At 43.0% G+C, this 13,284-nt stretch overlaps 1 protein-coding gene across 17 annotated transcripts in view; it reads right to left on the bottom strand.

Moving 5' to 3' along the window:
- The window catches only part of PALM2AKAP2 (PALM2 and AKAP2 fusion), a 356,683-nt gene that overhangs the window by 23,081 nt on the left and 320,318 nt on the right, over positions 1–13,284 (bottom strand). For all 17 annotated transcript variants that reach the window (XM_075931391.1, XM_075931393.1, XM_075931392.1 and 14 more), the window contains one exon: positions 772–3,142. In XM_075931391.1, coding sequence (XP_075787506.1) covers positions 772–3,142 — 2,371 coding nt within the window. The remainder of the gene's footprint in view (positions 1–771; positions 3,143–13,284) is intronic.

The following is a 13,284-nucleotide window of genomic DNA, read 5'->3' as shown; positions in this document are numbered from 1 at the left end:
TGTTTTTGTTTTGGAAAAGTGTGGGTGGGGAGGGAAGTTTTTCTGTTGCTTTGAACAATTATCAGCAGTGACACGAGCACAATTACAACAATAAGAAACAAGAGAGTGAAAGATGAACAACAGAGATGGGAAGGTGTTTTTAGTCAGTCAAGCGAGAACTTTGTTAACTTATAATACCTAAGACCAATCAATTAATATCCTGTTAGTTCAGAGATAGAATTCATAATATGGAGACTTTTCCCCCATATGAAGCTCTTCAGCAACACAAGATTTGATAGATCTGCTATTTCCACAATGAAATGCAAGCAGGAAAAAATAATGAGGTTAGCTGGGGGTAGGGAGGGAGACAACAAACTTTTCAGGTCTTTAAATATTATAAAAACAAAAAAAGGGCTCAAAGGGGAATGAATAAATCCTTTGCAGGTTGCCCATTAAATAGGCATACTGTTGTAAAAAGTACTGTCTTCCTCTATGTTGCATCTGACAGTCCTAAATTACACAGCAAGATTCAAGCCCCAGGACCACAAATGTTATGCAGTACCTTCAAACACATCCTTGTAGTGTCCAAGTCCTGTCACTGCTATGCTTGGGGAAAAGAATATATATCCCTTTGCTGCATACACCTCTCCCACTAGAAGTAATGAGATAATGTGCTTGCCTTGCCTGAATATACACTCTCTGCTGTCTTTGGATATTGCAGTTGCAAAGTCATTCAATACACCAAAACCCACATCTTTTAATGACGCCAAATATTTAACTTCTGGCTCTTACCTGGAGCAGTTTTGTAAGCCACTGTTCTGGTGGGCAGCGGAGGTGCACTCTTTGTGATGGGACTCCGTGCCATCTGTAGACCTTGCCTCTGTCTCTTCAGTTCCTCCTCTCGCTGCTGGGCTGCTCGGATTTCTTCTTCTATCATGGACAAAGTCCGCTGTTTTCTTGACCTGAGCTTAAAAGGACCCACGGTCACCTCCGATTCTTGTGTAGCCAGGATGGAAGCAGTGCTTCTAAGCTCGGCTGCCTCCGAGTACTTGCTAAAATAGCTGACCTCCGGCCTGATTTGCTCCACAACGAATGGCTGGCTGGTATGGGATACAGGAGATTGCTGGGAAATCTTCCCTTCCCTGAGTCCTGAGTCTTCATCTGGTGAAGTCTTTGGTATTGTATCTTTTTTTTCTTGAACAGGAGAAGACACCTGGGGTGGCTCAAACATCGTGCTCTGCTGCTTCTCAGAACACGGTGCCGTGTTGACTTCTTCTTGGTCCTTGACAGGGTTCTTCTGCTCATCTTTGTCTGTCACTTCTTTAGAGCCTGCTAGGTCAGCTTGCTCAGCTATGGCTTGTTGAATTGCATTTTGCACTAGTAGGCCAGCATGGTAGTCCAGGTGGTCATCAACCAACATGGAGTCTAGCAATGTGGAGGAAGGGGAATCAAAGCCATGGTCACTAAATGACTTGGAAACACCTCCCTGACACTCTGAGGGGGTGTCCATTTGGGGAGTCTGGGGGAGAGAGAAATCTGCAAGTGAATTTTCTTGGAGGGCGTTCATTGTCTCATTAGAGGCGCCACTGTCACTGATATTATCCATGCTGAAATCATTGGAAAGCGTTTCCAAGACTGTGGTATCCTGAGATCTCACTGACAATTCATCCAAACCAGAATCCAGCTCCTCTGGAGGAGAAGACACATTGACTGACCTTGAAAACTGATCCAAAATGCCTGGGTCATCGTCCTTTACCACCATAAAGACGGCTCTCGCACTCATGAATTCACTGTCATCTGCCCACAGCTTTGTGGTCTGACCAGGCTTTGGGACATCATTGTCAGCCAATTCTCTTACTGGGTCATCTGGACTACTCTGAATAGTTATAGGATGATCCTCTGAGACACAGGAGACCTTCTGAGCTTTTATAATGGTTATATCATTATTCTCAAGTGGTCCTGTTTGCCCACATACAGCAGCCGGCCTCATCATGGGAACTGTTGGCCTGTCTAATTGCGATGGACCAATGGGTTTGTAGAAGGGTTTGATAGAGAACATTCTGGGTGTCCCTGATCTCCTTGGTGCAGTCTGGCTACTAGACAGACCGGAATTTTCCATCAACTGAAACTGTTTCCTGGCTGCTGAAAAATCTATCTGTTCTGTGACAATATCTTCTTTTTTAACAGAGGCTGGCTCTGGAGGTACAAAGGAATAGGCCACTTGTTTTGGCGACGTTGGTGTCGTGCTTTGTTGCTGTTGTTTCTCTTTCCGTTCCTTGTACTTCTTGTGGGACTCCAGGTGTTCTTCATCTAATTGCTCCTCCAGTGTCTTTTCTTGGGGCGGGTTCCACCATTTGGCTGCGATGCCAGGATTCTTCTTTACTGCTTGGCTTTTAATAAGCTCCCTTCTCTCCTTTTCAAGTTCTATTATTTCCTCCGAGGGCCTCACTTTCCGGACTCTGTAATTCTCCTTCTCGTTATCATCGTCAAAGAGCTTGGATGGCTTCTTTTCTTCCTGGAAGGCTCTAAGTTCAAATTTAGCCTCTTTCTTAATAGTAGTTAAAGTTAGTTCTCCGTCCTTGGAAGATCTTCTGGAACTGGTTGAAGAACATGGACTCGCCGGTGTTTTTAGACTGCCACAAAGCTCCTCTTTCTGTTCATCTGAAGAATGGCCATTAGGTTTCAGTTTCTCAGCCATTAGGTTGGTTTCACTCTGTTCAACAATTTGGGGTGCTTGCCTGCCGGCTGCTATGATGTCCTTTTCATTGGGTGCTGATTCACTAGTAACAAAGCCATCCATAACCATTGCACTTGGCTCAGGGGAGCATGTCCCATTGAAGGGGTTATCTGCTGCAGAATCACAGCAGTTGGCCTCCAGCACCTCATCTAGATATCTGATCTCTTTAGCAACTTCACTATCCAGGGACTCATGCCTGTCCTTAAGTCCATTGTGACTGGGAATAGGTGAAAAGAAGTGGGCCTGATTGTCCACGGAATGTGCGGCAGCCATCACAGTGATGTTTTTATGTTCCGAGACTGGGACTTCAATTTCCATTTTCTCTTCCTTTGCAGCAAGTACACTAACAGGCTCTGGGAAATTGGCACAATTTCGGTCTCTGTCTTTTCTCAGCCTGATGTCATCCTCAGGGATTCTGGATGATTTCTAAAAGGAAAGAGAACAAAACCATGGTAAAGTCCTATGAAGAGAGATTTTCTTTTATGCAAAAAGCCAAGCGCAAAAACAGTAAACACCATCTGGATAGCAAATCCTAGTGTTTCCTAAAGTTAAGATTAAAGCAGCCGGATGCAATGAGGGAAGGAAGACAAAAAAAATATACATACTATAAGAACTTGGAAGAGATATTGAAGCAATAGCAAAACCATCATTCAAATATCTCCCATCTGGATACCATACGTCATTTCTGATCTTTTCATATAAGTGCTCAAGAGTTTTGCTGACATTTTAGCTTTGGGCTTTCAAGAATGTTTAAAAGAACTTTTAATGCTACCACTACCCCACAGTACCTTTCAAGCCAGCCCTTGGAAGAGCTTTACAGTCATTAATTTAATCTCACAGTATCTCCAAGCAGTTGGTGCATATTCCAGTCCCTAATTTAGGGATACAAGAGCATAAAAAAGTCAGATGACTTCTACTGCTGTCATGTTTCATATGTGCTACTGATAAATACCACAGCAGGAAGCACCCAGAAACTCAGAGATTTGTTTGCTTGGGGCTCAAATAACTGCAACACATATCATCAGCAGGCAGCTGGCATTTACAGGATCGTATCTTAAAAGGATAGCTGTTTTTCAAAAACTGAAGCAGTTTAGTTTCACAACAGAAAGCAACAAATATATGAGCCATTAGCTGAAAGTCATGTAAATTTTGAAGGAACTGTCCAGTTTGGCTATTGAGATATTTTCTGCTTTTTAACTGTATTTAAACTCAGGATGTAATAGTGTAGTCAATTAACCAATATGCAAAAGCTTACTGGTTAATGCTATAGACTACATGCATTCTCCCCCCCGAGTAAATTTTTTGGCAGGCTGGCTCAGCCCCAGCTTGCCCTGGGTCTGGGACCTTCCCCCTGCGGCAGCTCTGCATTGAAAGTATATTAGCAGCCAGCCAGGCAGGTATCCTGTCTCAGTTCTGGCTTGTGCTGGGTCCGAGAGTTTAGACCCTATTCCTCCCCGGACAGGGGCTGCTGCCACCCTATGCAAGGAGCTTGTTTTTAAACTGGCTCCCCTTGCGGACCAGCTTCTGCCTGGCATTTTAGAATAGTCGAGTAACTGATAAGAATTCATGAGCTTAACTGACTATTCAATTAACCGATATTTAACATCCCTAATACAGACAGCAGGACTTTTTTTTTTAAAGCTCTTGTTTATTTGTTGTGCACAACCTAGTTTTAATGGTCTTATTTTCAGTAGCTCTCACTTCACTTTCTGAATCAATTTACAAACCTTACACATTTTAAACTGAAGTTTCTAAAGTTCCTTTTTAAAAACAATTGTATGGTGTATAGGTTACAAATTTAAACTCACTTCCATTGCTTTTGATCAATGTACAGGATCATTAATAGGGTCTACTTAAATCGCAGAGAAATCACACATTTTGCACAGGTCAGTCATGGCATAAATAGGCCATTTTGTGGATGTGCTCATACATTGTATTACAGCAGTGGTCTCCAACCTTTTTACACCCAAGATCACTTTTTAAATGACAGACCAAGCCAAGATCTATCGCCCCGCCCCTTCCTTGAAGCCCCGCCCTCTCTATTCTCCTCCTCTCCATCATTTGCTATCCCCAATCCTTATACTACTACTTTAAAAAAAATTCCCACCATTCCTCGCAGCTACCCACCTGTGATGTTGCTCGGTGAGTAGCTGCTCCTCAAATGAGGAAATCTAATGTAAATGTACTGTGCAGGTGCGCAGTTCAGAGAGGGCTCAAGAGCTACTCTTAGAGCGAGATCTACCGGTAGATCGCGATCTACTGGTTGGTGACAACGGTATTACAGGCTACCCTTACTTCTGTGCTGTGTCTAGCTAGCACGGCCTTCAGAGCTGGGCACCCAGTCAGTAGCTTGCACTATCTGGTTACCCGGCTCTAAAGGCAGCACAGAAGTACGGGTGGAAATACCACAACAGCCAGATTTCAGTCTGTGAGGTGTTTCTCATGACTGTGAATTTGGTAGAGCCCTGTCATAAATGTTGATTTGCCTCAAGCCAGGTCTACACTAGATCCAGCAGCTCGTCGTAAGGTACGCAACTCCAGCTCTGTAGATTTCTACGGGGGTGAAAGGGTTGGGCCGGAGCAAGACACAAAATGCTCCACATGTCTCTTAGGGAATTCATCACCACAGGAAAATTCCCAGCTGCTGCCTTACAGCTGTTTTAAATCTCCTTTGCATCACTGCAGCACCACAAAAGAAGCTTAAAAGTCTCTGGAACTCAATCAAGATGACTCCAAACTACCCATCTACCACACTTAACTATCACTGAACTATCATAATGAACCGAATATTGTGGCACTGGTCTATTTCTACTTAGGAACTTATGGGGTACCCCTTTCCCATGTACTAACCCTTTCCTAAAAGGAGCCCAATTTCTCTGCTCCTTATTTCAGCACCCCCCCCCCCCGAACATTTCTATCACTGCCAGGACTGACAGCTTTTCCTAAGCTATAACTCTAGCCATAACATTTATATTAACTCATAACTTTTATTTCATCTTGTGCAACTCCTACAGGTAAATTAACTTCCTAGTAACACAAAGGGACATAGATCACCCCCAGAGACATGCAGAACTGCCAGAGAATGTCTATGAAGCAGACACTTGGGGTAACACATGGCTTAAGGCTGTGACTCCATTCTTTTATTAGGGTAAATCTTGCTGTGGCTGACACACTGATGCAAAGGCAAAGACATTATTGGCTGGTGCATCTTGTGCAAGAGACTTTATAGTGACCAGAACAGGACTTCTTGTAGCAACCCCAGAACTGCATTGTCCCTCTGAGAAGACAGTATTGCCCACAATATGCTTTTGACTACAGCATATATGCTAGCAGGCTTTTGGTCTCTTCACACCCCACCACCAACAGACAAAGGCCTCTAGAGGGGGGCGGAAAGGAGTGAGATAGGATGTTGTAATGTATCAGTGTGCTACACATAATAGAGCCACTCACTAGATAAATCAATGTACACTACGCCAATGTACACTACGCTTTTCAATAGTACCTTAGCACAGTCCATTAAAAGATCATTCATAGGAATGCGCTATATTGTCCAGACAGGACTTGCACTCAAGCAAGTCTACTACCTTCACGGTATCAGTTTATGGTCAAACTTTTATATATAATTTCATATACTATGTGTTTGCAAATTATTTTTAGTGTGTGGAACAAAAGGTCAAGAACTATTTTGCTATCCACTCACATAACCTTAATTAGTCAAATCTCATCCTTTAATCACAGCCACAATTTCCAATGCATAATTAGGTAGCTACATGTATATGTAGTAATTAGGATATGCAATTATGGCATTACATAATGACCTAAGTACACAAGACTATATAATTAGTACCATGTATGTAATTATGTAATAATGTATCTATTTACAAAGTAAAACAAATAAGAGGCTATTCAAAAAAATGGTAATTATGTTTTTGTCATGAATTAGGCGTGATGGAGGGAGATGTGGGAAGAAATGGCTGATTTTCACTGTGAAAGAGAAGCCAGTCAGAAAGATAGGGAGAAAAATTATAACACATTGGTGGTGGTGGTGGGGTTTCTGCATTGTTTTCTCCATAGAATGTGAGCACATTTCAACCAGCTCTCGTTAAGAGCATGGTGTCCTGGAGATCAGGGCCTGCCTCCTGGTTTGATCTACTTATTTTCATGAGAACATAATGAATACTGGGGCTGGTATAAGTGCTACTGACACTGGATTATATAAAGGGGAGTCCTGAAGGGCCCAGCTAAACTAGAAGGGGATGAAAATTTAGCAAACACCTGCTGGTTAGAGGCAGATAAGGGGACTGGGGAGAGAGCAACATAGGCACATGCTCTATTAAATAGCTGAGGACTGTTGCCATCTGGCGTAAAAAAGGAGGGGTGTGGATAAATGTGTAGCTGCAACACCATCTTGCTAGTGGAAGAGTGAAGGAGTTTTCTCTCTCCTACTTTCTCTGGAGCCCCTGCTTCTATGAGTAAAGTTTGCATTTGATTAATGTTAAAGGTTATCTGCACATACTGATAACACCGAGTTAACACTCCTCAGGAGACATGCTAATATTCACAGCTCTCTGCACAAGCCTCCTTGTTTTCTCCTTTTAAGCCAGATGTATTGCAGTAACCCGTGTCGTTCTTACAGTGTGGCAGAGCGTTGGTAGAGTGCAGTTATTAGCTTCTTAGGAAATTATTAGCATATTTCTTCCTTTGTTGAATTCCTTATTGACAAAGTGTAAGTGTTTGAGAGAGCAGCTCATTTAAGGAAAAAAAATGTGGGAGTAGAGGCAGAGAGACCCACTGAATACATTGCCAGCTCTCTGTCTTTTGTTTGACTGAACAGACACACAAGGAGTGGGAGACAATCCTTCCCAGACCACAGGAACAATGTCCTTAAACAATGACATTTAAGAGAAAGCCTAATTAGCACCTTAATTCATCATGAACTACAACTAGGTATTTTCAGGGGGTAGCTGAGTTAGTCTGTTACAGGAAAAACAACAAATGGTCTGGGAGCACTTTGTAGATGGAATCATGAGCTTTCGTGGTCACAGCCCACTTCTGCAAAGGGGCCCATATAAAGTGTCTAATGAAAGCCTGTACTCTGCTGATTCCATGTATGATACTTGTGTACGGTGTGACGTTCATATATGATGTGTTCTCATTAGCCATCTTACTCTCAACTTTTTCTTTCTTTTATTACTATATCTTTACAGTTTAGATTCTAAAGGATTGGCCCAGCGTGCTCTTGTGGGTAAGATCTAAAATGAAAATTGGCCTGGAACTGTGGCTGAGTCCTTTGGACCAGAAGGATCTGTCTGGAGTTGGTGATTGTGGGTTTTATAACCTCTCACCTCTGAGTGTGGCCTAAGTCCGAGGGTGGCCCAGGGAAGCTGGAGTGACTAAGGGCTTTTGCTGGTGAGGCTTCCTGCTGGCCAGAGTGGCCGCTGAAGTGCTCAGTGTAACTGGCAGGGTGCCTTGGAAAAGGACCCCAGTTTAGGGCAGCAAGTAGCCCTGGTTTTAAGCAATTCGCCCTGAGCTGATGCCCTCAGCAGTGCCAAGACCTGGCCTGGTGTATGACAGTGGTGTATTCCGCAGGAGGCACAGAACCTAGTCAACTGAGCTTCGGATCAGGACCCCACGCTATTCTAAATTTGATTTGAGACTGAGAGTTTGGCTGGTTAACGAGGCATTTCTGGACTCAATTACTTAGGACACTCGTCAAGTCTGCATGTACTTATTTACTACGTTTTATCTCAGACCTCCAGGAAGAAATCACAGCCGGTGTGGCCAGAAGCTGTCTAGCACCGTCTGTGATTTTGGGGGGTCGGGGGGAGAGAGGGTAATGATCATGAGGGTTAGCCAGCAGCCTGGGAACTAAGGGGTTAACCTTACCTAACTCAGGTAGATTCAGCCAATAGAAATGAAGATAGGCATTTCAAACTGGGACAAAGGAATTTTTGGTTTTTTTCCCTCCTTTGTCCTGAGCAGTTCCTCTCCAGCTAGTGACAAACAGACATGTCTCTCTCTCCAAGAATAGACTCTTCACTCTTCTGTAAGTAGGGTAAAGAGTTTAGATAAATCCGTTAGGTTTTATTGTTTTATGGTTTGGGAAATGGGATCTGATGTCTGAGCATTTAAAAATGCTTTTTGCTCTCTTTTGTAACTAAGCTCCTGGCTGACGGTGGGTTTCTCCTCCATGAGTATATTACTTGTGACTTTTCCTTCTAGTCATAATGCTTACAACAGGAACATTGTGGTGATAATAAAAGTTCTCTCTCATTTTTATTAACCTGGTATTGGTTAATGTTTGTGTCCTGGTTTGTACTTTAGGGGTGAGATTTCCCAAGTGATCTCTCCCCTGATTTTTGTATCAATACTTGGGTGGTGGCAGCAGAGTTTTTATCCCCAACATCTAGGTTGTTAAGATTTTGGGGGGAAGTTTTATATCAAAGCCTGGTAGATAAGGTTTTGGGGTACTTTTGCTGGATGTGAGTAACTAGTCGAGTAGTGATTTTGCCCAACCTGGTGGGCAGTAAAGGTTGGGCAGGCTGGCAGAGGGAAGGTAGGGTAACTCTTCCCACTTCAGGACTCTCCCTATGCCCACACTTTGAGGCCATTTCTACATCTTGTGACTTTCTTATAGGACATCTCTAAGAACTCGCCTTTCCTCTCTGGCCACACGGCCACATCCTCACCATTTCACATCTGGCTTTTCATTTTCCTTCTTGCTGGCTTCGATTATAGCAAAGGTACCTCACTAGGGTTCAGAACGCTGCAGCTAACATGACCTGCTTGGCTCCTTTGCTCTGACCACATCTGTCTAATCTTTGAATCTCTCCACTGGGTTTCCTCCCTTCATTTCTACAGAAAATACAAGTTACTTGTCTCTTTGAAACTGAAGGCTCACACGCTCTCATTGCTCTAGTCACCTCCTGCTAAGCTGACCCTGCCTTCCTTCTGCCACCCTGCCCAACCTTTACTGTCCACGTTTTCATTAAATACCCCCAGGCTCTCTCCCATGAAGTGTCACACAGAACTCTATCCCCAAAGTGCTACCCTATCCTGCCTTGATATCATAGGTATAGGGGTTAGTAAACATATATGCATTAGGGATGTAAATTTTAGATTTCCTGGCTAATCAAATAGGCAATGCAGTTTGCATAAACTATTCGATTAGTTGATTAGGGCACCTCTCCGCCTTCGAAGTGTAGCTTGGGCTGTTTCTACACTTCAAAGGAGCACGGAGACAGCAGGGGACTGAAGCAATCAGTTCCCTGCTGGCTCTGTGCTCCCTGTGGTGTTTCAAAGCAGCAGTGCTGCATGACCAGAGTGTACAGGAGTAGAGAGGTTCAACTTGTACCAGAAATTATGCCCCGACCCCATTTCTCCTTTCAGGTTTTCCAATTTTCACCAGAATCACTATAGTTCTTCCTAATGATGCGAAAGACACACTGTTACATTTTGGAATTGATTGGATGTGGCATTGAAAAGTTACCATATCATAGCCAAACAAATTCCAAACAACACCAACCTGAGTGCAATGCCTTCCTTCACTCATTTAAAATATTCAGTGCCCTCATGTGTGCATGGAAAACTCATAGCCAAGGGAATTTGGGGCACATAAATGTAGGATCTGGTCTGTGTGCTGCAAAACATGAGATCCACTTAAAGGACTATAGAAAGCTTGTCTCATTAGGTTTCTTTTATGAATCTCCTGTGGTAAATGCGTTGCTGAAAGTCTGCAGGAGGTGTTAATACATGATCCAGTGGGTAAGGCACTTGACTGTGACAGGCCTGGATGTTATTCCTAGCTCATCCGTTCACCGGCTGTGTGACCTTGAACATATCACTTCACCTCTCTGGTCTTGTTTCCCTTCTTAATCATCTAAATTGACAAGAGCATGGGTAAGACCTAACTCTGTCTGTGGGCGCGATCGCTTCAACATCTCCACAAGTCGGTGTTTGAACAAACAACAAAGGGGATAGCGTGCAACAAAACAAAACACATGTGCAGGATGGGAACCATTGTTCAGACTATCTTGGCAGCTTTCATCTCACACTGACACAGCCCTGCACCCATCTTGGGGGGTTTCATAGCTATCATGATGGTATCTGAGCACAGCTGGACATGCTGAAGCATTTGTCCTCCCCCACTCCCTGCTCACAGCAGGGGTTGGACTGCCTTTGTTTCTGGTGGTGTTTGTGTGAAAAGGCGGTTTTGAAGGAATAGGTACGGCATTTTGCTCTTTTGAAACTACTTCTGTGAAGCAGAAAACTTGTGAGAGGGAAATCTACACTCAGGTCAAAACAGCACTGAGAGCTGAGAAGGAAGGAGGCTGAGGTAGGAGATTGTGGGTAAAGGCAAAAATACTAGGAAAGAGAAAGGAACAGGGTATAAGAGCAGCTGCTGACAAATAGGAGGCACTTCCAGCCATAGCTGCTCAGACCATAATAACTAATATAGTCTCATGAACTATTTTGTAGTTTTTTAGTCAAAGAGCATGGAACTGACCCATTTTCCATGTATGGCAATTTTTTTTAATTTCTTTTCCTGAAAATATTATTGTAAACATTGTAGAAATAAAAAGCTGCATACAGGTAGCCTAGTTAGTCTGAAACAGGAAAAACTTAAACAGCAAATAAGACTAGTAGCACCTTAAAGACTAACGAAAGATGTAGATGGCATCATGAGCTTTGGTGGGCGCAACCCACTTCAGTTTTCCATTAGTTGAAAACAGAGTTACATTTCTTTTTGAAAGGGATTTTTTCTTTTTCATGGGATTTTTTTTTAAATGCAGTAGCTTTGGATAAAGGTCACTTTTATAAACACTCTCACTCATCCAATTCTATTCTCAACTCTTGCCACTTACATGTGGAATGAAACCTTGATCTCCTACATGACAATATAGAAATCATTACTGCTATGTTGCAGGGACAAGCTGTATGTATTCTTTTCATACAGTGGTGGAAGCTTCTTTTTGAGCACTAAAACCCACCAGATTTGGACCGCCTCCCTCCTCCCCCCAAAGTAGCATTTTCTATCAGTTAACAGTATTCTTGAGTGACACAGTTCAGGTGGCCAGAAAGTTTATTGGCAGGTTTCCTTCATGAACAGATTTATTTGCCTTCTAAGCACTCAGCAAACACAATATATTTCCTAAACACCCCCAAAACAAAACACTAAAACACCTCACAAAGTGAAACCAATTTTGAGTAATATGTATATACAGGATTTGCAAAGCACATAATGCATAAACTGGTTGCTATCTTGGAAGCATGCTTGAAGAAATCTGCTCAACAATTCCTCTAATGTCTGATTTTTGCCTATTAAAATGAAAGTGTCGTGATCCCATTTGCTTGGAAAGCATGTGAACAGCTTAGCAATATTCCTCTTAGCTCCAGTCTGAGCCTCAGACTCCCTGCTTCCCCATGCATCACACATGCTTTTATCAAAGCAGAATGTAATTTTCTTTTGCTGGTGTCACAAATAAAAGCTGGAGAACACTGGCTCAAAAAAAAGAAAAAAATATTTTGAATACTCAACTGTCTATACTGGAGAAAGATTTTTTTAAAACCTTTCTTCATGGCTTAAATGTAAAATGTGGCCTGAATGACAAATAGCCAAAGTTTCTGTTGCACAGCCAGGTTTCTATTTTCTGAACAACACAGATTACCTCCCACTTACAGCAAGTACGTAAATTGGAAACAGTTTTCTCCAGGTAATAGGTGACTTGATCCTTTAAGCCAGTTATTTTCTCTTATCCTAAAAATATAAACTTGTTCGGTCCATGAATGTGTTACACTATCAGATTAGTGGTAATCATTGCTATGGGGACAGGTACGGTACATTTCTACCATTCGTAAATTAAAGAGTGTCATGCAGTCATTGTAAAAACCTAAGTAATTTTATTCATGGACTTTCATCCCTGCATAAGACTTGGATGGCCAGAGAAAGCGACACAGACAAGTGGATTTGTACAAAAATGTATTATTTGAGAATCTAAAGGTAATCCACAATATTGTAACTGCTGGTTTAGAAAACAAAATGCTGGATTGTAAGTATGTGTACTGAATCAGGACTCCGATCAAGTATTGCTGCCGCTGTACAATACTGCAAGAGCTCTGCCTCCCTTAAATCCAGGTCCTTCCACCCACCCTCAGTGGAAGTTTAAATTCCAAGATCTTTTTCCATCCAGGGTGGAAGAGGACAATCCCTGGTTGTTTTTTCTCTTTAGTCAGCGCTCAGGAGGGTTTGGAAGGACACTCTGATGTGAAATGTCCAAGCTGAGTATTGTTCTCCACCCTGCTGTGCTCAGGAAAGATGACAGCTCCAGTTCCTACCACTCAGGCACCTTTCAGGGATCTCTCCTTGTCTCTGTTCCTGAGGTAGAGGGATAATTGAGGGCTTCTCCCCTCCGCGAGGAAGGGGCATGAATTTGGGTTTCTGCCCTCGTGTTATATGCTGCTCTCCTTGGCTGCATCTCTTCTGCTCCTGTTTCCACTCACCTCCATCTCTCCTGCTGCTGCTGCGGTCACCTCCCCTCCCCACCATTTCTGGATCTCTGCAGAAGGGA

This window comes from Pelodiscus sinensis, chromosome 6 (assembly GCF_049634645.1).
Source record: "Pelodiscus sinensis isolate JC-2024 chromosome 6, ASM4963464v1, whole genome shotgun sequence".
NCBI classification, from domain to species: Eukaryota; Metazoa; Chordata; order Testudines; family Trionychidae; genus Pelodiscus; species Pelodiscus sinensis.
This window is presented reverse-complemented; position numbering and strand designations above follow the sequence as displayed.